The 27,663-nt window shown below is 35.2% G+C and overlaps 1 protein-coding gene across 1 annotated transcript; it reads left to right on the forward strand.

Moving 5' to 3' along the window:
* Positions 1 to 856: 856 nt before the first annotated feature.
* On the forward strand, positions 857 to 25,552 carry LOC128558024 (AP-1 complex subunit beta-1-like). The gene is made up of 5 exons (XM_053546775.1): positions 857 to 898; positions 17,403 to 17,659; positions 18,886 to 19,117; positions 23,046 to 23,284; positions 25,433 to 25,552. Exons 1-5 carry the CDS (start codon positions 857 to 859, stop codon positions 25,497 to 25,499), a joined length of 837 nt encoding a protein of 278 aa, XP_053402750.1. The 3' UTR covers positions 25,500 to 25,552.
* Positions 25,553 to 27,663: the final 2,111 nt, after the last annotated feature.

The raw sequence follows: 27,663 nt of genomic DNA on the forward strand, positions 1-27,663 counted from the left end.
AAGTGAGGTAATAAAATTGTCTTGTTGAATTTTTTTCACCATCAAATTTACCTAATGTTAAAATTTACCTGATGTTGAAGTGCTTTTGATCAATTCTAGTCTTCGAAGATAGCACAGGTAAACATGTCATGAAAAGATATATCTTCTGCCTTATCAAATCTCCTGTAGCAGATTGGCCTACCAACACAGCTTCTTCCCTGCCACTGTTGTCCTTTGCAACCACCTGCCTCCTACGCTAGAGGGCTTAATTAGTGCTGTCTAGGAAGAATCAACACATTCTAAATGTCTGTCTTTGTTTTGTCTGTGTACAAATTTAGATGCAAATAGTTGTCCCTTATGGCTGCGTATGTACAGTTTACACTTTTAGAATGAGTTGATTACTGACGATGATGATGATGATCAGAATTGATGATAGCATAATACTTTTGTTTAAAATGTGCCCGGCAAGTTTGTTTTTTTGAACATAAATATATATTATTATTCATGTTAAATCCCATTTTCAGTAATTGTTTTCTGATTAATTTACCATAGATTCGAGTATTTGATTAACATGATAGAAAAAATCATTCAATCCATTGTTTTGATTACCTCCCTTTATGGCTTTGATTGTATATGTCCATGTGTACTATTGAAAGTATTAATTTAAATGCTTGCTGACTATTTAACTTATAATACAGATCTCTACTTGAACAGGCCTGCTTTATCAGTTTTAAATTTTACATATTCCTTAATGTAGACATCATTTTTATGTTACACATGTAAGGGTCTCATTTTCCGACACAAATTATTTACGATTTCGTTCCACTGGCTCAGTGGTGGACATAGACTAGGCACACAGGATGCTGGACTGTAGAAGATGAGCAAACAGATCATATGGATTATGGATGTAACAGTGCAAGTAAAAACAGGGTTTATAGGTTGGAAGACTCGTTATCAAAATATTTTTTGTCATTTTCAAGATATATTAACCGACAAGATTGTTGTACAGTGCCTGAAGAAGTGTAATGATAATGGTGAAGATGATAACAATGATCATGATGGAAATGATGATGTTACGTACCACAGGAAATCAACATCTTTTCACATATCATCTTCTCTAAAGTGTTTACCTTAGCTAGAGTAGGCAGTAGAAGCAGTAGAAACACCAAAACAGTGTACATAGCATCTAAAGGTAAAAAAGTAAACTGTGTGTTTTCCTGTATTTTTGGTAGGCATGCATTATAACCTTGCAGTACCTTAAAAAATCATCTTATTTTAGTCATGATAGTCTTGACTATAATGACTGTGTCTGCTGTACTGAACTTTTAGTGCTAACAATTAAGGCTTAATGTTGAGACTGAAAGAAATGAAATAAACGTTTCAAAGTAGCTCGTCTCGGGCTTCCGGCTTTGCACATTTTTAGCTTGACTATACAAAGTATGGAGAGCTGTCCTACTTGACCCGGCGTCGGCGTCGGTGTCTTTCCACGTCCGCACCTTAGTTAAAGTTTTTATGCACTTTCTCTGTAATTACTTGATGGATTTGTTTCAGTCTTAAAATAGTTATTCCTCATCATCACCCACATCATATGGCAGAAGGGCCATAACTCTCACACCAGTATTTCATGAATTAACCCTCCTTTTTAGCTCACCTGAGCAGGTGAGTTTTTGTGATCGCTCAATGCCCGGCGTCTGTCTGTCGTTTCTATCCGTCTGTCAACATTTAGCTTGTGTATGCGATAGAGGCTGTATTTTTCAACTGATCTTCATGAAATTTTGTCAGAATGATTGCCTTGATGAGATCTAGGTCTAGTTTGAGATCAGAAACTAGGTCACTAGGTCAAATTATAGAAAAATCTTGTGTATGCGATAGAGACTGTATTTTTCAATTGATTTTCATGAAATTTGGTCAGAATGATTGCCTTGATAAAATCTAGGTCGAGTTTGAATATGGGTCGTCTACGGTCAAAAACTAGGTCACTAGGTTAAATTATAGAAAAATCTTGTGTATGCAATAGAGACTGTATTTTTCAATTGATTTTCATGAAATTTTGTCAGAATGATTGCCTTAATGAAATCTAGGTTGAGTTTGAATATGGGTCATCTGGGATCAAAATGTAGGTCACTAGGTCAGATCAAATAAAAACCTTGTGTATGCGATAGAGACTGTATTTTTCAATTGATCTTTATGAAATTTGGTCAGAATGATTGCCTTGATAAAATCTAGGTAAAGTTTGAATATGGGTCATCTTGGTTTAAAAACTAGGTCACCAGGATATATTTAAGAAAATACTTATTTAAATTCAAGAGACCACATTTTTGGTCCAATCTTAATGAAAATTGGCCAGAATATTTGTTTCCATGAAATCACTAGGTCAAACAAGCTTACACTGTTATGGTTTGTTTCTCAGGTGAGCGACCTAGGGCCATCTTGGCCCTCTTGTTAATTAGAATTTCGGGTTAAAATTTTGATGCACTTTCTATCTCAGTTATTACTGAATGGATTTGATTCAAACTTAAATAGTTGTTCCACATTATCAACCACATCATATGACACAAGGTTCATATAACTCTGGCACCAATTTTTCATGAATTGTACCCCCTTTTACTCAGAATTTAAAGTTAAATTTGATGCATATTCACTCTAGGAGTTGATTCAAACTTAAAAAAAAATAGTTGTTCCACATCATCACTCAAATCATTTGACACAAGGACCAAAACTCTTGCACCAATATTTCATGAATTATCCCCCTTTTTACTTAGAATTTCTGGTTGAAGTTTTGGTGTAGTTTCGCTCTATCTCACTTATTACTAATTACATTTGATACAAACATAAAATATTTGTTCCACATCATCAACAGTATCAATTGTCACAAGATCTTTAACTCAGGCACCAATTTTTAATGTATTGTGTCCCATTTTACTTAGAATTCAAGGTTAATTTTGATGCATTTTAACTATATCTCTGTTATTACAGAGAGTATTTGATTCAAACTTAAAATGGTTGTTCAGCATCATCACTCACATCATATGACTGAAGGACCATAACTCTTGAATAAATTTTTCACGAATTATCTCCCTTTTTACTTAGTATTTCAGGTTAAAGTTTTGTTGCACTTTCACTCTGTGTCAGTTATTCCTAAATGGATTGATTTAAACTTAAAGTAATTGTTGCACATCATCGCCCACATCATTTGACACAAGGACCGTCAGTCGTGCACCAATATTTCATAAATTATGCCCTGTTTTTGCTACGAATTTCAGTTTAACTTTGATGCTTTTTAGCTCAGCTATACGAAGTATGCGGAGAGCTATCCTATTCACCCCGGCGTCGGCGTCTTGGTTAAGGTTTTTTTACACTTTCTCTTTTTTCTCATTATCTCTGTAATTACTTGATGGATTTGCTTTAAACTTAAAATAGTTATTCCTCATCATCACCCACATCATATGTCACAAGGGCCATAACTCTCACACCACTATTTCATGAATTATCTCCCTTTTTAGCTTGACTATTCGAAGAATAGTCTAGCTATTCTACTCACCCTGGCGTCGGCGTCGGCGTCACACCTTGGTTAAGTTTTTGCATGCAAGTACATACAGCTATCATTTAAAGGCATATAGCTTTGAAACTTATTTATTCTTTTTCTAGGTCAATTACCAACCTCACTGGGTCAAGTTCCATAACTCTAACATGTATTTTGAGCAAATTATGCCCCCTTTTGGACATAGAAAATTTTGGTTAAAGTTTTACATGCAAGTTACTATCTCCAAAACTAATGCAGATATTGAATTGAAACTTCACATGTGTCTTCAGGGTTATAAAACTAGTTGATAGCACCAAGTCCCATAACTCTGACCTTCATTTTGGCCAAATTATGCCCCCTTTTGGACTTAGAAAATTCTGGTTAAAGTTTTGCGTGCAAGTACGTACAGCTATCATTTAAAGGCATATAGATTTGAAACTTATTTTTTCTTTTTCTAGATCAATTACCTACCTCACTGGGTCAAGTCCCATAACTCTGACATATATTTTGGCCAAATTATGCCCCCTTTTGGACTTAGAATATCCTGGTTAAAGTTTTACATGCAAGTTACTATCTCCAAAACTAATGCAGGTATTGAATTGAAACTTAACATGTCTCTTCGGGGTTATAAAACTAGTTGATAGCATCAAGTCCCATAACTCTGATATGCATTTTGGTCAAATTATGTCCCCTTTCGAACTCAAAACTCTTTTGAGTAATAATTTCCTGCTTCTGTGACAATATTTCGAATAGTCGAGCTTGGCTGTCTTATGGACAGCTCTTGTTTACTTAGAATTTCAGGTTAAAGTTTTGATGCACTTTTCACACTATCTCAGTTATTCCTAAATGGATTTGATTCAAACTGAAAGCTGACATGAAACTCCAGACGATGATTTAATCGGAATTGCTCTACGTTTTCGCGTAATAAAATGAGAGCCAAAAAATGAGTTTTCTTTTTACTTAAATTTTCCACAAAAAATAGCTTCGCTCATCATTAAAAAAAAATCCATCCGTAATTTTTTTACCAAAATTTAATATGTTTTACACTAATACATCCTGTAAATATATAGTAAAAAACAGAAAGTTTTACCATGCCGTTTTTTGGCTATAAGAACTTTTAAGCATCACACTTTAAATTTTTTTCGACCTAAAAAAAAATGACGTGGATGTGAAGAAGGGCCCCTTTAAGGTTAGGCAAAAAAGTTTTTTCTGGAAACAGCTAACAAAAGGGTAGGTGCAAAATGCCGCGTTTTTATTTAACATTACATCAACTAAAATAAATTTTTAAATTTAATGATTTTAAAATGGGAAAATTGTTTAGTTTTTTTAAATAAAATGGCAAAAAAAAAACCGGTTTTTTTTTTACTTACATTTTCCAAAAAAATAGTTTGTCCTTTAAAAAAATTATCCCTGTTTTTTTTACCAGAATAAAATATGTTTACCTAATCGCCCGTAAATATATAGTAAAAACAAAAATTTTAAACCGTGCTTTTTTTGGTATAAAATTTTTTAAGCATCATACGAAATTTTTTCGACGCAAAAAAAAAAGCGTGAATGTATGTTTTAACCCCTTTAAGGTTAGGAAAAAAAAGATTGTTTCTGGAAACATCAAAAAAAATTTGGGGGTAGGTAGCTAAGGAGCCCCCATTTTTATTTACCAGTTAATTTAAACTGTAATATATTTATTATTGGGTAAAAGGGGGAAAAGTCACGGTACAAAGTAGGTTCGAAATGGCTTTTTTGACCTGTTGGGAAGTTTTCGCCCCGTTGGGTCCCTTTTGACTAAACTGTCCCCTTTTTAAATTACATGGTCGACTAGGTATGGGTCCTGGCTACGGAAAACCTGTTCGAAAAACCGGGGTACCATTTTTGGGGAAAATACATGGAGGAAACGTTTGATTAAATTCAACTGAATTTCAGCAAAAATTCGCTTTTTAATTTTGACCCTTGTTAGCCCCCAAAAAAAACCCCCAGGTACCTACCTATCCATACATGAATATTTTTGTAGATGTTTTGCTTTACTTTTAAGCTATTAATCCTATGTGCCATCGAGCTCGGACAGTACAGAAAATGGCCCATATTTGTTATTTGCGTAGGGTGTGGACCGACTAAGCTGGCCCTTTCCCGGGGGGCGTAGAAAATTGCCCCAAATGGTGTCATTGGATCAGTAAAGGGTAGTCCCGGGTTTTCAGGACTCCCTTGATGCTCAAAAAAAGTTCATATTTGGAATTTACCGGAATTTGACCTATGCCCTTGCCCCCTATCGACCAAGTTCAAACCCTTTTTCTCTAGGTATTGCTTTCCCTTGCAACAAGGTATCTTCTTTAAAAATCGGACACAGGTTTATGAAAATTACCCTCTGACAAGGCCCAGTCCCCTTTTAAATTAAAATTATAAAAAGTATGCATATTTTTCCGAACAATGAAAATTTTTGAGGGGTCCCCCACGAAACCGTCCCCGATAAAATATACAAATTACTTTTCCCTTAGATATGTTTAGATTTTAATTTATAAATTTATTTCATTAAAATATCTTTGTTTGGGAACATTCTAAATTTTGTGAATTTAATGAAAAAACACTCCCTTTTCCCGTAGGGAAAAAAGTACGGAAATAAGTTTTTACCCCTAAATTACAAAGGGGGCGAAAAGATGTTGTATTTTTTGTTCCCAAATTTTCAATTTTGTCAATTCCTGTCAAACAAGTTTAATTTTGCATTTTTTTTCCCCAAAGTAAATTTTTATAAGCATTTTTTCCCTTTTTTTTACGGCAAAATTTTAAGCCAAAAAATGGCAAAGTTCAGCAAAATTTAATTTTCCCCGCGGCGTGCTCATCGGGGAAGAAAATTGTTTTTCTATCGATTAGAAAATTTTTCCAACACTTTTTAAAAGAAATTTCGTTTTATATCTTACTCAAAACGCTTTTTATAATAAAAAAAAATTTGATGTTTTTTTCAAAAAAATGCGACCAAGATTAGGTTATAGGGGTCCCTATAGAAAGCCCCAGATGTACAGAGGACAAAATTCCCTAAAACTATTTATTTCCATGAAAAAATTGATATTCGGAAAAACGTGTTATTAGAGCCTTTAATTGATGTAAAATATTTTTTCAAAAATAGTTATTTTCAAATTTTTTTTTCTTTTTGACATAAGGGCCCCCATTTCGGTCCACGACCTTTGGGTCGAGTTTGAGCCTTGCGCTATACCCTTATGAAATGTTCTTGAATATTCTACAAATAAATTATTTTATTAAGATTCTGGAAATATATCTTTTAACTAGTAATAAGAAGCGATAAAAATCGTAAATATGCGCCGAGAAATCCTGCAGAACTACGCGCTATCATCTGGTCTACATGTCTTTTTGCCCCACCCCAAGCACGTGATCAGTGGGCCCCATTTGCTTTGAACAAATTGTAAATTTTATGCTATTATAGACAAATTCGGTTTTTTCTGTAAAAACTACTAAATATGGTACGCTTTATCAAAGTTTTAAAAAATATGTTAACTATTTGCGTTGTTAAATGGCTGGGGTCTAAAACTCTTTTTTGTGGAAAATGTATTAGCAAAATTTTTGTTTTGTTAAAAGAGTTTCAAATAATACAGTTTATTATTTTGTAACTCAATATGACCACGCGATATGGTCACTAAAAAGGAAAATTTAACTGTGTTTCCTGTGTTAATTATTTTATCACTAAAAAACGAATGCCATGTCTCAGCCTATTTTTTAATTTACTTATCCTCCAGAACAAAATTTTTCCTTTTGGGGGGGCTGAACGGTTAATTTTTCGGATCTGACAGTGTTACCGTTGTTGATTAACTTCCAAAAAGCTACCAAAATTACTAAATAATGGGATAACAAATGAATTTCTTTTTATCTGAATTTGCGAAAATTGTCAATTTTTAAAAAACAATTTGAAATGGTGACTCGAAAAAGTAAATTTGTTGCCTAGTATAAACGCAAACAGCTTTACCTAAAACGACACCGCAGAAATTTCAAAATTTTTTGACTTTATTCAGAAAACTACAAATTAAAACATATCAGTTTTAATAAAAAAATTACAAATGGATATTTTTTTTAATGTTTGAGGCAAGCTATTTTTGGGGAAAATTTTTAAAATAAAAGAAAAAATCGTTTTTTTTGGCTCTCTTTTTTTTTAAACGAAAAAAGAAATTCCGATTAAAACATCTTTAAAAAAAAATCTATTATGTTAATTGAAATGGTGAATAAAAACTGGCGGCACTTTAGCTCCTACCCTTTTTTTAGCAGTTCCAAACCCAAACCTTTTTTTTCCTAACCTTAGGGCCATATCTTCACATTACGTCATTTTTTTTTTAGCGTCGAAAATTTTACTGTAGAGATTAAAGTTCATTGAACAAAATAGCACGGTGAAACTTTTTTGTTTTTCACTACTATTTACAGGGGGATTAGGTAAAAAATATTCAATTTTTGGGAAAAAAATTTTGGATGGATTTTTTTTTTGTGAGGAAACTTTTTTTGGGGAAATTTTAAGTAAAAAGAAAACCGCTTTTTGGCTCCTTTTATAAAACGAAAAAATAGGAATTTTGATTAAATCATTGTCTGGGTTTTTTTTCAGCTTTTATTTTAGTATAATTTTGGGTTTTCCTTTAAAAAAATTCCGGTTTCAATCATTTCAAGGCAGATTTTGTCCCCGTTATCTGACGTCAAAAAGGCGCGAAGTGGTCATGTTTGCGACCTTTTGGGAAAAGTCACGATGCATTAAACGTAAAATATACACAGATCTAAATCGAAAAATTTTTCCCGTTTTTGTTGGGACCCGTCAAAAAACGTGGGCTCTGAAAAAAGTTATGGGGTTCCTCCTTAAAGACTAATTTTGCTTTAAATTAGAGGTTAAATTTTCATGCAGCTGGGTGGGGTAACGGTGTTTCCGAGGGGATGATCCATGTATCCTTTTTCTGGGTCTTTTTATACATGTTATCCCCCGAGAAAGTGGAGGGATATAGTTTTGGCGTTGTCCGTCCCTCCTCCGTCTTTTCCCTCGTCACCCCTCCTTCCTCCCTTTTCCCTCTTTCCTCCGTCCGGAGCCATATTAGGAAATGGTTGGAAAATTTATTTAAAACTTTATACGTTTCACCCAATGGTTCTTGCGGCCCTCAAATTTCGTCGATTGCCCAAGTAACACCAGAGTTATGGCCCTTAGAAGTTTCAGTGTTAACTTATAGGGTACTAAAATATGGCAATTTTTGCATCATAACTTTTGATATTTTGACCTAACAATTTAAACTTAAAAAATTTTTTTGATCCCATAAAGTGGTTTTTAAAACAATTTTATTTGGATTTATTTGTAAATTAAAGTTATTTCCTTTAAAATTTTATAAAAATCCACATATTTGTACATAACAAATTACCATTTTGTAGAAATTTTATTTAAAATTTTTTTCATTCTTTTCTGTGAACATTTTTTATAAAAATTGAAATTGCGCACCCACACCTGGTCACCCACTTGCCTTTTGGGACACCCCCCCCCCCTCCCAACCCCCCTCCCCGCCCCCCCCAATTTTTTTTTTTTTTTTTTTATTTTAGATTTTTTTTAAACCTTCCAAGTTGTACATTCCCCACCTCCTTTTTCCCAAACCTCATGCCCCCACGAACATGCTCCTCGCACACCCCCCCTCCAAATTCACCCTTTTATCTTTTTTTTTTTTTATTTTTTAATTTTTAAACAATTCCCCCCCCCTCCTCGCACTCCAAAATTTCCCCTTTTTCCTTTTTTTTTTTTTTCATTTTTTAAATTTTCAAATCAATATTTTTAATCAGCATGTGAAATTTTTTTTCCTTCCCGTTCCCCCGACCCCACCCCCTAAAAAATAATATATAATATTCTTTTATTTTTATAATTTCCTCCTTTTTTTTTTTTTTTAATGTTCAAACCTTAAAAGTTAAATTGTGGCTGACAAACCTTTCCCTCAGCCGCTCAAGATATCTTATTGTGTTTTTTCTTTAAAGGGTCTTTTAAGTTTCAAAAGTACTGTAAAAAAAGCAACAAAACCCGGGGCCCAAAACCCCTCAAAAATATTTCATTCCAGTTAAATTCAAGCTACATTTCAATTAACTGCTTTAATTTTAAAAGCTAAACTTATTACATAAGCATATCCCCTTCAAAAAAAAATTCTTTAGCCGGGTCAAGTTCATACTTTATTGTGTACCCTTTAAATTAAAAATTTGTTTTCTGTTTTAAATTTATTTTGATAATGAAATTTTTTGCTTCTATTAACATCCTTAACTTTTTGCCGGGTTTTATCTTTTTTCCATTTTCACACAAACACTTTTTGGGGGGGGGAACAAATTTTCCCAAATTTTCTTGTTTACTAAATATAGGGATGAGCAGGCAATTTATCATACTTGTACATGTATTATAATTGCATGTCCCCGTTTTTTTTAAATCACTGTAACAAAATTTGAACAAAAGCAAAATTTTTATGTGAATAAAAAAAAAGTTACAAAACGAAATAATTTACGGACCTTTTTACAAGTTTTGGTGTGCAGAAATTTTTTTACGGTGGAAAAAGGGCATTAATTAATCACTCTTCGAAACCGAATTTGTTGTTTTAAGTAGGAACCCTTTGAAAATTTTAAAATTTTCCCTCCCCGAAAAAATTCAGGGGACGGGAATCGTAAATAAAGATCCGTTAAATAAATGATTTTCAGTATTGCTTTTAATTTTGCATACTTGTTACCATCATACCCAAGTCTGTAAAAAAGGGGAGGCAAACTTCAAGCATTTTACTGAATTATGGCCCCTTTTTAATTAGAAATTTTTTTTGTAATGTTAAAATTTCACTCATAGCTTATATTATATATCGCATGAGAAAAGTCGAGCCGCTGTCCCCTGACGCTCTTGTTACTTAGAATTTTCTGATACACTTTCACTCTATTCAGTTTTACTAAATGGATTTGATTCAACTTAAATAGTTGTTCCCACCTTATCCACACGGGCCCCATAGCTTTATCAGATCAAGTGGTTAAAAAGTTGTTTGAGCGGTGAATTTTACGCGATCAGATGGAGAAATGTGGCCGATACTACAAATTTCTGGAATTTAAGTATGATTTAAAGGAATTTCTACCCGTTAAATAAGAATCAAATGAAACGATGGGTGCACCTGGAGCGCAAATGTGTCTATATTTTAGCCCCATGTGTCTATTTAGCTGAGATTTGTGCCGTTTATTCGAACACTTCTGTACGTCCGGCGGGGTAAGAGATTTTTGACATTTTTTTAACAATATCGCCTCAAATTTAGTGTTTTTTCGGGAGCAAGTAACTGTTAAAACACTTTTTATGTAAAGGGCTCCTCTTAAAAACAAAGTGTGTGTATTTAATAGTATTTTTCCCAGGGTTGTTTCTGAACAATCAGTCGAAACCCTAATGCAACGCCGTTTCGAGGGGTCGCTATGCAACGCAATCAAGTGGTACCTTCTTGTCTTACTTGCGAAGTCTTATCTGTTTTAAAAACAGTCATTATTTTCAAACCCTAACAAGAATAAATTAATTTGGATAGTTTTATATCATCATATCGATCCCGCCATTTCTTAATATATTGTACTTTTACATTTTATGCCGCTTAACATTTAACGTATTTTTGCGGACATTGTCAAAAAAACATCAACACATAAATAAAGCAAGGATGAACATAAAAACATATCATTAAGTAAATAATAGTATTAGTTCGTTCAATAAGAACCAGTTCACAGATTTTTTTCTCCCCCACGAATGGTATAAACAGCATGCCAAAATCGGGTTGACTCTTTAATCAGTATAGTTACAGTGGTTACTTTCAGTCCTTTAACACCAATACATTGCGATTTCATTACTGATTTGTTGTGCTTTTAAGCTGTTCATAAAAAATTTAAAATAAAGTTTGGTCCATGATAAAAGTTTTGATCAGTTGTTTGTATATATTTTCATTCTATCCTGGTAAAACGTTCATTTATTTTCAGAGAGATAATCAAAGACCGTTAAATTGGCCAGGGAAAAGGCAAGATTTTATTGGCCCTCATAAAACAGAAACGATGTAATAAAACTCTACGGTCGCCTTTTAAAAATTTAAAAATTTACAAATGAAATACAGACACCAATGAAAAAAAAAAGTTTTGTTGGAGACAGTTAAATAATACAACTGTAACAGTCTTCTTAGTATTGCTAGTCCGTTTATTTTTTTTCATTGGTGACTGTATCTTATTTGTTCATTTATAATTGATACCACACCCATTAAAATCCGTTCACTTTAGCTGTGTCTGTCGCTCGCTAACATTGCCTACTCGTGTATACTAATACAAAAATGGTTGGAAGAAGGTCAGCGTACACCTACGGTCCTGTTTTAAAGAAAGATCGTTGTGTTCTTGGCATAGGGTGTAAAGCATTTTTAATGATATATTTCTGTTTATGGGCATAAATGAAATATCTTTTTCGACAGTTTTTTGTTGGTTTAAGAAATTCAAATTTTGGTTAGTTTCACAGAAGATAAACCACATGGCCGTCGGCCGAAAACAGCAACGTCTCCCAAAGAGGTTGCTAGAGTGGAAGAAATAGTTGCTGCTGATGCAAGATACACGCTAGACAAATAGCTAGTTGGTTGGCATCTCATAAGGCAGCTCATACATTCTGAAACGTAAATTTTAAAATGAGAAAAATCTGTGCTAGATGGATTCCCCCTCTGTTGACAGATGAGCAGAAAAGGGCAATGCGTGGGAGTTCGCAAACTTGGGTTTCTTAAACAGTTTCCAATTTTCAATGCACGATCTTTTTGCAAATGTCGTCACTGGTGGCGAGACTTGGTTCACTTTTTTTGAGCCCAAACGAAAGATTCAGAACAAAATATGGGCAACAAAGTCTGGCAAAAGACCCTGCATTGCACTAAAATTCTTCGAAAACTAAAGAAAAAAAATTTTAAACTTGAAGACCTGCAACTGGTTTGGCCAATGTAAGACTACATGAAAACGCGTCATCGCGCAAGGCGTCTATTGTACAAGACCTTCTGAAGCAGGAAAAGGTTGTTGTGCTCCCTTCGTCACCCCTTATTCGTCTTACCTTGCCCGTGTGATTTCTTTTTGTTCCAAAGGGGCAAAATACCTTTCTGGTCGAAACTTTGTGCAGGGGCAACACCTCGGTTCTGCAATATTCCAGTGTCTTCATAGTATACCTAGAAAATATACGAAAAAGGCTTCAAGAATTGGATAAGAAGACTGAAATTTTGCAAATCTGTTGAAGGTGAATACTTCCAGGGGACCAAATAAAATTTTTTATTGAAATCTATCAAAGGGTACTTTTTATGTGCTCAGATGCATTCATATTTGAACAAACCTCATAAAAAGTCAACCCGCTTTTGGCATGCTGTTCAGTACCATTCGTGGATGAGATAAATGTCCTTGAAATGGTTCTTGTTTTTACGAACTATTACTATTACTTAATTAATGATATTGTTCGATGTTCACCCTTGCTTTATGTTTTGTGTTGATGTTTTTGACAAGTTTCCGCAAAAATATGTTAATGTTAAGCGAGCATAAAAAAGTATTATATATATTTAGTAACAATATTTTTAGAAATGGCGGGTCATTATAATGAAAATAAAAGTCACTAAATTTATTCATTGTTAGGCTTTAATGGACTGTTTTAAGACGGATAAGACTACGCAAGTAAGACACAGAAGGTATCCACTTGATTGCGTTGCATAACGACCCACTTGAAACGGCGTTGCATTAGGTTTTCGGGGCCCATTGTTCAGAAAAACACTGAATAATTCTATGAAAATACACACGCTTTGTTTTAAGAGGTAGCCCTTTACATAAAGTGTTTTAAAAAGTTACTTGCTCCGAAAAAAACTAATTCGAGGCGATATTGTCAAAAACTGTCAAAAATCTCCTTCCCCCGCCGGACTGTACAGAAGTGTTTGAATAAACGGCACAAATCTCAGCTAAATAGACGTGCTAAAATATAGACACATTTGCGCTCCAGGTGCACCCATCGGTTTCATCTGATTCGTTATTTAACGGGTAGAAATTCCTTTAAATCATACTTACAATACCGGAAATTTGTAGTATCGGCCATATTTCTCCATCTGATCGGCATAAAATTCACCGCTCAAACAACGTTGGAACCACTTGATCTGATAAAGCTATGGCCAGTGTGTTATCACTCACATCATATGACACAAGGTGCATATATATATAACTCTGGCACCAATTTTTCATGAATTATGCCCCTTTTTACTTGAAATTTAAAGTTAATTTTGATGCAGTTTTAGCTCACCTGTCACGTAGTGACAAGGTGAGCTTTTGTGATCGCCCTTCGTCCATCATCCGTCCGTCCGTCCATCCACAATTTCCTTGTGAACTCGATAGAGACCACATTTTGTATTTGATTTTAATCAAACTTGCACACATTGTATGGGCATAATATCTCGGTTCCTTTTGAAAACTGGCCAGATCCCATCATGGGTTCAGGAGTTATGACCCCTTAAAGGGCCAAAATTTGCTATTTTTGGCTTGTGAATACGATAGAGACCACATTTTGCAATCAACTTTAATCAAACTTGCACACAGCTTGTATTGGCATGATATCTCGGTTCCTTTCGAAAACTGGCCAAATCCCATAATGGGTTCCAGAATTATTGCCCCTTAAAGGGCCAGAATTAGACATTTTTGGCTTGTGAACATGATAGGGACCACATTTTGCAATCAACTTTAATAAAACTTGTTTTTAGCTCACCTGTCACATAGTGACAAGGTGAGCTTTTGTGATCACGCAGCGTCCGTCGTCCGTCCGTCCGTGCGTTCGTCCGTGCGTAAACTTTTCCTTGTGACATCTCTAGAGGTCACATTTTTTGTGGGATCTTTATGAAAGTTGGTCAGAATGTTCATCTTGATGATATCTAGGTCAAGTTCGAAACTGGGTCACGTGCCATCAAAAACTAGGTCAGTAGGTCTAAAAATAGAAAAACCTTGTGACCTCTCTAGAGGCCATATATTTCACAAGATCTTCATGAAAATTGGTCAGAATGTTCAACTTGATAATATCTAGGTCAAGTTCGAAACTGGATCACGTGGGGTCAAAAACTAGGTCAGTAGGTCTAAAAATAGAAAAACCTTGTGACATCTCTAGAGGCCATATTTTTCATGAGATCTTCATGAATATTAGTCAGAATGTTCACCTTGATGATATCTAGGTCAAGTTCGAAACTGGGTCATGTGCCGTCAAAACTAGGTCAGTAGGTCTAAAAATAGAAAAACCTTGTGACCTCTCTAGAGGCCATATTTCTCAATGGATCTTCATGAAAATTGGTCAGAATGTTCATCTTGATGATATCTAGATCAAGTTCGAAACTGGGTCACGTGGGGTTAGAAACTAGGTCAGTAGATCTAAAAATAGAAAAACCTTGTGACCTCTCTAGAGGCCATATTTTTCATGAGATCTTCATGAAAATTGGTCAGAATGTTCAACTTGATGATATCTAGGTCAAGTTTGAAACTGGGTCATGTTGGGTCAAAAACTAGGTCAGTAGGTCTAAAAATAGAAAAACCTTGTGACCTCTCTAGAGGCCATATTTCTCAATGGATCTTCATGAAAATTGGTCAGAGTGTTCACCTTGATGATATCTAGGTCAAGTTCGAAACTGGGTCACGTGTGGTCAAAAACTAGGTCATTAGGTCTAAAAATAGAAAAACCTTGTGACCTCTCTAGAGGCCATATTTTTCAATGGATCTTCATGAAAATTGGTCAGAATGTTTACCTTGATGATATCTAGGTCAAGTTCGAAACTGGGTCACGTGGGGTTAAAAACTAGGTCAGTAGATCTAAAAATAGAAAAACCTTGTGACCTCTCTAGAGGCCATATTTTTCATGAGATCTTCATGAATATTGGTCAGAATGTTCATCTTGATGATATCTAGGTCAAGTTCGAAACTGGGTCACGTGGGGTCAAAAACTAGGTCAGTAGGTCTAAAAATAGAAAAACCTTGTGACCTCTCTAGAGGCCATATTTCTCAATGGATCTTCATGAAAATTGGTGAGAATGTTCAGCTTGATGATATCTAGGTCAGGTTCGTAACTGGGTCATGTGCGGTCAATAACTAGGTCAGTAGGTTGAAAAATAGAAAAACCTTGTGACCTCTCTAGAGGCCATATTTTTCACGAGATCTTCATGAAAATTGGTGAGAATGTTCACCTTGATGATATCTAGGTCAAGTTTAAAAGTGGGTCACGTGCCTTCAAAAACTAGGTCATTAGGTCAAATAATAGAAAAACCTTGTGACCTCTCTAGAGGCCATATTTTTCAATGGATCTTCATGAAAATTGGTCAGAATTTTTTATCTTGATGATATATCTAGGTCACTTGTGCTCAAAAACTAGGTCACTATGTCAAATAATAGAAATAACGACGTCATACTCAGTTCAACACTGGGTCATGTGGGGATAGGTGAGCGATTCAGGACCATCATGGTCCTCTTGTAACTTGTATTGGCATAATATCTCAGTTCCTTTCAAAAACTGACCAGATCCCATCATGGGTTTCAGAGTTATGGCCCCTTAAATGTCCAAAATTTGCTATTTTGGCTTTTGCAGCCATATAGAGACTTCATTTATGGTTTGATTTGATACAAACTTGCAAAATATCTTCATCAACAAGAATCTTGGATTCCATGATGAATCTGTCAGATCCAATCATAGGTTTTGGAGTTATTATGTATCTGGTTACCTCCCCTGATTTTAATCCAAATGGATTTATATCAGTAAATACTTATAGGACTCATTTGAAATTTCATTATTGTCATTAGTTGGAATCAAACAATCAAGGTAGATAACTATGGACTGATTTTATGTCAAATTACCTCTCCTTATTTCAAATTAAAATGGGCATATCTCCATAACTAATGAAGGTACTGATCTGAAATTTCATGCATGCCATCAGATGGACTTGGACAATCAGTGAAGATACATATTGACTGAATTGATGACAAATTACCTCCCTTTATTTTTTATGTAAATGAATATACCTAGCAGCTTCTATTGGGATTGGTTTGAAACATTATTTATGTCTTCCATGGTAAGAAATTTCTACTTTTACTAACTTTTCTAATATATTGTTGTAAGGCTTGTACTCTGTATCTTCTACATGCATATACCATGCATGATTACCTCCCTTGATTTTAATAAAAATGGATTTATCACAGTAAGTATTTATAGGACTCATTTGAAATTTCATTATTGTCATTAGTTGGACTGAGACAATCAGGGTAGATAACTATGGATGGATTTTATTTCAAATTACCTCCCTTTGTTTCAAATTAAAATGGGTGTATCTCAGTAACCAATGAAGATACTGATTTGAAATGTCATTTATGTCATCAGATGGACTTGGACAATCAGGGTAGATAACTTTTGACTGAATTTATGACATATTACCTCCCTTTATTTTATGTAAATGAATATTTAAAGTGTATGCCTATGTGATCTATGTCAAAACTTGATCTTACCATTAAGAGCAATGGTACTCAGGTGAGCGATATAGGGCCATGATGGCCCTCTTGTATGATCTTAGAGCCTGAAAATGCAAGCTAGATCACAAAAACATGCATAGCTTTTAGCCTTGGATCCTTTTACTATAGAAATTCTGTTGTCTTACTCTTTGTCAGTTTTCAACTTAATGGCGCATGAACAAACAGTGCAAGCACTTTGCCTTGCCTTACTTACCTAAATTACTATGTGATACTATTGAAAAATTATTGTTGAAATATGTCTTTTAAATGAAATGGTAAAACATAGAGATGAGAGAAAACACTAATATTTTTATTCCTCAATCCAATCGTATAATGACATGTGCATTCTTTGATATTTTCTGTTGTAAACATGTAGTATTTATTGTTTTAACAGGACAGTGATAACCCTGATTTACGTGACAGAGGCTACATATACTGGAGATTACTCTCTACTGACCCAGCCACTGCTAAAGAAGTTGTACTTGCTGAGAAACCTCTGATCTCAGAGGAGACAGATCTGATTGAGCCGACCCTGCTTGACGAACTGATCTTCCACATCTCGAGCCTAGCATCGGTCTATCATAAACCACCCAATGCATTCGTGGAAGGACGGGGTGGACAGAGAAGAGTACTGCCAGTTAAATCTCAAGGGTATGTGTATGAATAAGCTTACATTAGAATAAATATTACGAGACTAATTCATTAAACAGTTGCATCTGTATGAATTTTTTTCCTCCTTTGTGATACTTGACTTTATTATCCCCCGCCAATGAAATCGGGAGGTGGGTATTGAAATGTCGTTGTCATCAGTCCGTCCGTCCGCAGCCATTTCTCAGTAACTACCTGGTAGAATTTCATGAAACTGGAAATAAACATGAACCAACATACTGCGATGATGCCCGTCAAGTTTTTTTGTATTGGTCAATTTCCCTTAGAGTTATTGCCCTTGATTTAATGAAAAATGTCCGTCCGCCATTTCTCAGTAACTAGCAGGTAGAATTTCATCAAACTTGAAATAGACATGAACCAAGATACTGCAATGAAACTTGAAATAAATATGAACCAACATACTTTGATGATGCCCGTCATTTTCTTTTTTTATTGGTCAATTTTCCATACAGTTATTGCCCTTTAATTGTTTAAAAATCCACAGATTTGTACATAACAAACCAACCAATTGGAAGAATTTCATTATTTCATTAAACTTCTTTCATTCTTTTTCATGAACATTTATTATAAACATATGAAGTTGTGTACCCACACCTGGTCGCCACCTTGCCTTGGTCACACCCCTTCCCCCTCCCAACCCCACAACCCCAAAATATTTTTTTTTCGTTCCTTTTTAGTTCTTTTTTTTTCAAACCTTCCATGAATATTTATCAACATGCAAAGTTGTACCATTCTCTCACCTCACTGCCTCACCCAGTCATGCTCACCACCCCGATCATGCATTACCCTCTTTTCCCTCCCCCTCCCCCAGCCCCCCCTTTTTTTTTTTTTTTTTTTTAATTTTCCATCAATATTTATCATCAACATGTAAAGTTTTGTACCCTTACTGCTGCCCCCCACTCACCCCCCACCACACACCACCCCAAAAAAGCATTCATTTTCTGATAATTTGATTTTGACTAATGAAATTATTTGCTTCTTTTTAACATTTTGCTGGATATATATATTTTGCCGTTCCTCACCACAGACCCTTTTGGTGGGGGATACCAATTCATCGAATTTGCTTGTTACAATTAAGTTTGCAGGAAGATTTATAGTTTTGTTTGCAGTTTGGTTCAGTTGCCTTATTGTAAAGTGGGAATTATTGTCAACATTTCATCATTACATTTCATTAAATATTTTACACCTGAATTTCTTCACTTTGATAGAGAAGGAACAACAGAGGAAACAACAGCACATGTTGAGACCACTCAGCAACCACCACAGCCAACAGTTATACCTGGAGCTGACTCTCCCATTGGTTACCTTGTTGATATAGATCTCGGACCGGGTCCGTCAATGATGCAACAGCAGATGTATCCACAGCAACCAGCAGCGCCAGTACCTGCGGGTGGAGCTGGTGGTGGTATGGATATATTTGGAGATGGGTTGGATAATCTAGTATGTTTAGTGTATTTCTTTCTGCTTAAGGTTTTTCTAAATTTTCATAATTTGGAAAACAGTTAGAAAATCATATGAAAATATCATATGTTTGTCAGGTGAGCTGACTGTTTGATCTGAAACATTATGTGTGGAGCAGCCAGCCGTTACCTCCTGTTCAATGTTGTTTATTTATTATTTAAAGTTATAGGTTTATGACTTATTTTTAGCTCACCTGTCACATAGTGACAAGGTGAGTTTTTGTGATCACCCTTTGTCCGTCGTCCGTCATCTGTGCGTCCGTCAACAATTTCTTGTCTGCGCGATAGTGGTTTCATTTATGATTTTATTAGCTCGACTATTTGAAGAATAGTCTAGCTATTCTACTCACCCTGGCATCGGCGTCGGCGTCGGCGTTGGCGTCGGCATCACACCTTGGTTAAAGTTTTACATGCAAGTTACTATCTCCAAAACTAATGCAGATATTGATTTGAAACTTCACATGTGTCTTCGGGGTTATAAAACTAATTGATAGCAGCAAGTCCCATAACTCTGGCTTTCATTTTGGCCAAATTATGCCCCCTTTTGGACTTAGAAAATTCTGGTTAAAGTTTTGCGTGCAAGTACATACAGCTATTTCTAAAAGGCATATAGATTTGAAACTTATTTTTTCTTTTTCTAGATCAATTACCAACCTCACTGGGTCAAGACCCATAACTCTGACATGTATTTTGAGCAAATTATGTCCCCTTTTAGACTTAGAAAATTTTAGTTAAAGTTTTACATGCAAGTTACTATCTCCAAAACTAATGCAGATATTGATTTGAAACTTCACATGTGTCTTCGGGGTTATAAATCTAGTTGATAGCAGCAAGTCCCATAACTCTGACCTTCATTTTGGCCAAATTATGCCCCCTTTTGGACTTAGAAAATTCTGGTTAAAGTTTTGCGTTCAAGTACATACAGCTATTTCTAAAAGGCATATAGATTTGAAACTTATTTTTTCTTTTTCTAGATCAATTACTAACCTCACTGGGTCAAGTCCCATAACTCTGACATGTTTTTTGAGCAAATTATGCCCCCTTTTAGACTTAGAAAATTTTGGTTAAAGTTTTACATGCAAGTTATTATCTCCAAAACTAATGCAGATATTGATTTGAAACTTCACATGTGTCTTCGGGGTTATAAAACTAATTGATAGCAGAAAGTCCCATAACTCTGACTTTCATTTTGGCCAAATTATGCCCCCTTTTGGACTTAGAAAATTCTGGTTAAAGTTTTGCGTGCAAGTACATACAGCTATTACTAAAAGGCATATAGATTTGAAACTTATTTTTTCTTTTTCTAGATCAATTACTAACCTCACTGGATCAAGTCCCATAACTCTGGCATGTATTTTGGGCAAATTATGCCCCCTTTTGGACTTTGAAAATTCTGGTTAAAGTTTTACATGCAAGTTTCTATCTCCAAAACTAATGCAGATATTGAATTTAAACTTCACATGTGCCTTCGGAGTTATAAAACTAGTTGATAGCAGCAAGTCCCATAACTGATATGCATTTTGGTCAAATTATTCCCCCTTTTGAACTTAAAACTCTTTTGATATTTAACCTTTTTGGGTAATATTTTCCTGCTTCTGGGACAATATTTCGAATAGTCGAGCTTGGCTGTCTTACGGACAGCTCTTGTTTTAACCAAACTTGTATCACCATAAGATCTGGGTTCCTTTCTTGAACTGGCCAGATCCCATTATGGGTTCCAGAGTTATGGCCCCTAAAAGGGCCAAAATTAGCTATTTTGACCTTGTCTGCACAATAGCAGCTTCATTTATGATTTGATTTTAACCAAACTTGCACACAACTTGTATCACCATAAGATCTCAATTGCTTTTTTGAACTGGCCAGATTCCATTATGGGTTCCAGAGTTATGGCCCCTGAAAGGGCCAGAATTAGCTAATTTTGACCTTGTCTGCACTATAGCAACTTCATTTATGATTTTATTTTAACCAAACTTGCACACAACTTGTATCACCATAAGATCTCGGTTCCTTTCTTGAACTGGCCAGATTCCATTATGGGTTCCAGAGTTATGGCCCCTGAAAGGACCAGAATTAGCTATTTTGACCTTGTCTGCACAATAGCAGCTTCATTTATGATTTGATTTTAAACTTGCACACAACTTGTATCACTATAAGATCTCGATTCCTTTTTTGAACTGGCCATATCCCTTAATAGGTTCCAGAGTTATGGCCCCTGAAAGGGCCAAAATTAGCTATTTTGACCTTGTCTGCACAATAGCAGCTTCATTCATGATTTGAGTTTAACCAAACTTGCACACAACTTGTATCACCACAAGACCTTGATGCCTTTCTTGAACTGGCTAGATTCCATCATGGGTTCCAGAGTTATGGCCCCTTAATAGTCCAAAATTGGCTATTTTGGCTGTTGCAGCCATATAGATACTTCATTTATGGTTGGATTTGATACAAACTTCCAAAATATCTTCAACAACAATAAATCTTGGATTCCATGATGAATCTGTCAGATCCAATCATAGGTTCCAGAGTTGTTTTTATATCTGATTACCTCCCCTGATTGTAATCAAAATGGATTTATATCAGTAAGTACTTATAGGACTTATTTGAAAAATTCATTATTGTCATTAGTTGGACTGAAACAATCGGGGTAGATAACTATGGACTGATTTATTTCAAATTACCTCCCTTTATTTCAAATTAAAATGGGTATATCTCCGTAACTAATGAAGATACTGATCTGAAAATTCATTTATGTCAACAGATGGACTTGGACAATCAATGAAGATCAGATTGACTGAATTTATGACAAATTACCTCCCTTTATTTTTTATCTAAATGAATACACCTTAGCAGCTTCTAATGAGATTGGTTTGAAACGATCATATCATTTTAAGCAATGGTACTTAGGTGAGCAATACAGGGCCATCATGGCTCTCTTGTTAGAATATGGGTGAAAGTGATGTTAACCCATTGCATTTAAAATTCATTTATACAAAGAAGCATAGGCAGACAGGGTAATAACAAATAGAGCTTGGGATGTCATAGATTCCGTCAACAGTATAATAAAGTTAAATTTGATATCAAATATTCAATCATAATCAGAGCGCTGAAAAAAAAAGATGGTCACCAACTAGAAGTAATTGTTTCCATTTTGAATTTTTAGCTCGACTATTCAAAGAATAGTAGAGCTATTGGACTCACCCATGCGTCGGCGTCCGCATCGGCGTCAGTGTCCCGATTTGGTTAAGGTTTTGTATGTAAGCTGGTATCTCAGTAACCACTTATGGGAATGGATTGAAACTTCACACACTTATTCACTGTGATAAACTGACCTACATTGCACAGGTTCCATAACTCTATTTTGCTTTTTTACAAAATTATGCTCCTTTTTCGACTTAGAAATTCTTGGTTAAGGTTTTGTATGTAAGCTGGTATCTCAGTACTCACTAATGGGAATGGATTGAAACTTCACACACTTATTCACTGTGATAAACTGACCTACATTGCACAGGTTCCATAACTCTATTTCGCTTTTTTACAAAAGTATGCCCCTTTTTCGGCTTAGAAATTCTTGGTTAAGGTTTTGTATGTAAGCTGGTATCTCAGTACCCGCTAATGGGAATGGATTGAAACTTCACACACTTGTTCACTGTCATGATCTGACATGCACTGTGTAGATCCCATAACTCTACTTTGCATTTTTTTCAAAATTATGCCCCTTTTTCGACTTAGCAGTTTTTGGTTAAGTTTTTGGTTAAGTTTTTGTAAGTAAGCTGGTATTTCAGTATCCACTTATTGGGAAGGACTGAAACTTCACGCACTTTTTCGACTTTTGTATTCATTCAGTTGACAAGGCTGTTGAATAGTCGAGCGTTGCTGTCATCTGACAGCTCTTGTGTTTTACCTTACAGCTTGGAGGTGGACCATCAGGAGGAGACATGTTAGGTGGCTTTGGAGATATATTTGGAATGCCTCAGTCACAATCATACGTTCCACCACAGGAAGTCTGTCTCTCGGCTCCAAAAGGAAAGGGACTTGAGATCACAGGAACCTTTGCACGAAAAAATAACCAAATTAATATGGAAGTTACTTTTACAAACAAAGCAATGCAGCCTTTGACTGGATTTGCAATTCAGTTTAACAAAAACAGGTATCAACATGTCAAAGTTTATGCTTAATACTGTATAAGTGGTTATTTCTGCGGGTCGAAGAGTTAGCGAATTCGGAATACCAGACATTTGGCATGCGGAAATATTAGCGAATTCCCTTTTTCCAACTTGCTTAAAAATAGCTTTCATAAGAATCACTAATGTGTCTGGCGTAATAATTACTTTTCTGCTGCATGACAGCATTAATATCCCTTATATGGAGCCAGTGAACGTTCATATATAAAAGAATGTGCTACACATTACTAAAATTGTTGTTTGTCTTTTTGTTATAAAACAATAATTACTTGAAAACGTACTAGTATTTATTAAGGAAAGCAGAATATGTGTAATTATCAACCTGAAAAAGGCTAACAATCTGTATTGAAGTAAATCCTTTTGTCAAATTTGGAAAGGTGTGAAATGCAATTTTAAAAGTCAGTATGTTTTCTTGCTTCCATACTCGCCTGTGTCAGTTTACGTTAATTAGCTTTGCTATTTTTAGCTCGACTATTCATAGAATAGTGAGCTATTGCACTCGCCCATGCGTCGGCGTCCGCGTCCCGATTTTGGTTAAGGTTTTGTATGTAAGCTGGTATCTCAGTAACCACTTGTGGGAATGGATTGAAACTTCACACACTTATTCACTGTGACAAACTGACTTACATTGCACAGGTTCCATAACTCTATTTTGCTTTTTTACAAAATTATGCCCCTTTTTCGACTTAGAAATTTTTGGTTGTTTTGTATGTAAGCTGGTAACTCAGTAACCACTTGTGGGAATGGATTGAAACTTCACACACTTATTCACTGTGACAAACTGACTTACATTGCACAGGTTCCATAACTCTATTTTGCTTTTTTACAAAATTATGCCCCTTTTTCGACTTAGAAATTTTTGGTTGTTTTGTATGTAAGCTGGTAACTCAGTAACCACTTGTGGGAATGGATTGAAACTTCACACACTTATTCACTGTGATGAACTGATCTACATTGCACAGGTTCCATAACTCTATTTTGCTTTTTTACAAAATTATGCCCCTTTTTCGACTTAGAAATTTTTGGTTAAGGTTTTGTGTGTAAGCTGGTATCTCAGTACTTACTAATGGGAATGGATTGAAACTTCACATACTTGTTCACTATCATGATCTGACATGCACTAAGCAAGTCCCATAACTCTACTCTCTTTTTTTTCAAAATTATGCCCCTTTTTCGACTTAGCAGTTTTTGGTTAAATTTTTGTATGTAATCTGATATTTCAGTATCCACTAATTGGAATGGATTGAAACTTCACACACTTGTTCACTGTCATGATCTAACATGCACTGTGAAGGTCCCATAACTCTACTTGGCATTTTTACAAAATTATGCCCCTTTGACTTAGCAGTTTTTTGTTAAGTTTTTGTATGTAAGCTGGTATCTCAGTATCCACAAATTGGAAAGGATTGAAACTTCACACACTTGTTCACTGTCATGATATGACATGCAGTACAGAGGTTCAATACCTCTACTTTGCATTTTACAAAATTATGCCCCTTTTTCAACTTTTGTATTCATTCAATTGACAAGGCTGTTGAATAGTCGAGCGTTGCTGTCCTCCGACAGCTCTTGTTTTATCTGTCAACAAATGAATGGAATTTAATCAAATTATAATAATCTTCAACCTTTTGAAATATAACCAAACAACTTGATCAGGCTTTTTTTTGTTTTGACGTATTAAAGGCCTTAAAAGGTAGCTTTAAAAACATGTATAGTGTACAGACAGAGACAGAGGGTCAAGTTCTCTCGTTTACTACTGGTGTTTTTATGATGGGTTGGCTGATATTTACGCTGGAGAAAATGTTAGCGAATTTTGTCAGTTCGCGAAATTCGCCGATATTTCAACCTCGCTAACTTAACCACTTATACAGTAATACAATGTAATAGAATTAGGAAGCTATACGGTGCCTCAAAATGTTTGATAATATATTTTAATACAGTAGATTTCACTTAAACCATTTATCATTTGTATATATTTTGTCTTCTGTGGAAAAAAAAGAAAAAATGTTTAAGAAAAACCCCTGTGACCACTTTGAGAAATTTAATGTTGTAAAGCTGTTTTAATATATTTGGATAATTTCTAGCAGCTTCATATATTTATATTTTCCTTTCAGTTTTGGGCTGATGCCAGCACAAGTTTTAAAATATTCGCACACCTCTACCACCCAACCAGAGTGCTAGTACATCATTACCATTGAATACTCAAGGACCTGTACAGAAAATGGAGCCACTTACTTTATTACAGGTACAGTAATTTATAGTTTATCATTGCAATATTAAGGGGCCACTGTGTCTGCGCGGTTAAGGTTGCTGACTTAGAATCGCTCACAAAAACTAGGTCACTAGGTCAAATCAAAGAAAAACCTTGTGTATGCGTAAGGCTGTATTTTTCAATTGATCTTCATGAGTTTTGGTCAGAATGATTACCTTGATGAATTCTAGGCCAAGTTCAAAAATGGGTCATCTGGGGTCAAAAACTAGGTTACTAGATCAAATCAAAGAAAAACCTTGTGTATGCGATAGAGGCTGTATTTTTCAACTGGAGTCATTAAACAGGAGTGTTTAATGTGGCAGCTTCAGTTTCACTATCCAGCATCGAAACGGTCGAGTGCGCTGTCTCCTGTGACAGCTCTTGTTCACCATGTCCCTTTTATATTTACTTAATATTTTGATACACTTTATCTTTATCTCGCTTATTACTTAATACTTTTGACACAGACTCAAACTATTGTCCAATATCTTCATCCACATTAAACACTCCAGTGACAGCTCCAGCTTCCTCAGATGTGCCCAGTTTCACAATCAAGCATCGAAATAGTCGAGTGCACTGTCTCCTGTGACAGCTCTTGTTCACCATGTCCCTTTTGTATTTATTTAATATTTTGATACACTTTATCTTTATCTCGCTTATTACTTATTACTTTTGACACAAACTGAAACTATATAATATTGTCCAATATCTTCATCCATATTAAACACTCCAGTGACAGCTCCAGCTTCTTCAGATGTGCCCAGTTTCACAATCAAGCATCCAAATAGTCGAGTGCACTGTCTCCTGTGACAGCTCTTGGTTCACATGTAGCTTAAGAAACTACACACAAACATGTATTTCCTTATAATAAAAAACTATACAAATGGTGTAAAAAGTAATGCGGTGACTTTTAAGCATTACTGTTGAAGAAAAGACCTGCATACTCAGCAAAATATGAAAAAAAAAAATCTTTAAACCCTTCCCCCAGCCCAACAGTAACGGATTAGAAATTTAGATGATCGTTACAGTTTACACCAAGGATATTGGTTTTATGGCTTAATTTATAATTTCTGTACAGTTTTATAGAAGTTCTAGTGTTTCAAAACAATTCAGAGGCATCTCTGATATATTAATTAGCTCCTAAATTAGCTGCTATAAAGGCATTTATATTTAGCAGTAGTATTTTTTCTTGTGTTATTTTTAGACTGTCAAAGGTAAAGATCACAGATGTAGCAAGCAACAGACAAGTAGCAGTCACAAATAAAACAACATTACGTTGCATAATTAAAAGGTGTATATGATTTCTTTACCATATAAATTACCAGAATATACCATATAATTTACCAGAATATGATTGTATGGCACTTTTAAATCATATACTGGATTCCTGTCCATCCGTCTGTCCGTCATTCTGTCCACATTAAGCTTGTCTGGCTTTCACAGGTCAAACTGCTGGCCGGATTACGATGAAACTTCACAGGAGTGATCAGTACCAAGCCTAGTTGTGCATATCGCCGACACAATCTGCTTCACTGCACAAAATGGCCACCACAGCTTATAAGCGAAAAATCTTGTCTGGCTTTCACAGGTCAAACTGCTGGCTGGATTTCAACGAAACTTCGCAGTAGTGAGCAGTACCAATCCTAGTTGTGCATATCACTGGCACATTCTGCTTTGCTGCAAAAAATGGCCACCAGAGCTAAAAATAGAAAAATCTTGTCCAACTCACAGGTTACCAGAATATACCATATAAATTACCAGAATATGTTTGTATGGCACTTTTAAGTCATTATACCTCTAGATACAACAGTCCATGAAGTTAAAAATCTTATTAATACTTTAGACACAACTTAAGCAACTGGTGTTGATGGTATAGGACCTCGTGTTATAAAAATGTCCTCTGACTACTTAATAAATTGCATAACCAGTTTATTAATAAATGTATTGACCAGAGTGTTTTACAATTACAAAAACTTTTTTCAGTCAACTAATACATGTATTTTGCATGCAGCTCAGTTAGGTTTCAGAAAACACCACACGTGTCACACTGCCTTAATTCACCTTGTAAATAAATGGTTGAAAGAAATAGATTCG

Source organism: Mercenaria mercenaria, chromosome 6, assembly GCF_021730395.1.
Source record: "Mercenaria mercenaria strain notata chromosome 6, MADL_Memer_1, whole genome shotgun sequence".
NCBI lineage: Eukaryota > Metazoa > Mollusca > Bivalvia > Venerida > Veneridae > Mercenaria > Mercenaria mercenaria.

What these genes read in the sequence shown, in the direction of transcription:
- LOC128558024 (XM_053546775.1), top strand. Translation starts at nt 857, where the DNA reads ATGAGCAAACAGATCATATGGATTATGGATGTAACAGTGCAA. An exon ending in GAGATGGGTTGGATAATCTA is followed by an intron (nt 19,118 to 23,045) that starts GTATGTTTAGTG and finishes TTTACCTTACAG; the next exon opens with CTTGGAGGTGGACCATCAGG. An exon ending in ATTCAGTTTAACAAAAACAG is followed by an intron (nt 23,285 to 25,432) that starts GTATCAACATGT and finishes TTTTCCTTTCAG; the next exon opens with TTTTGGGCTGATGCCAGCAC.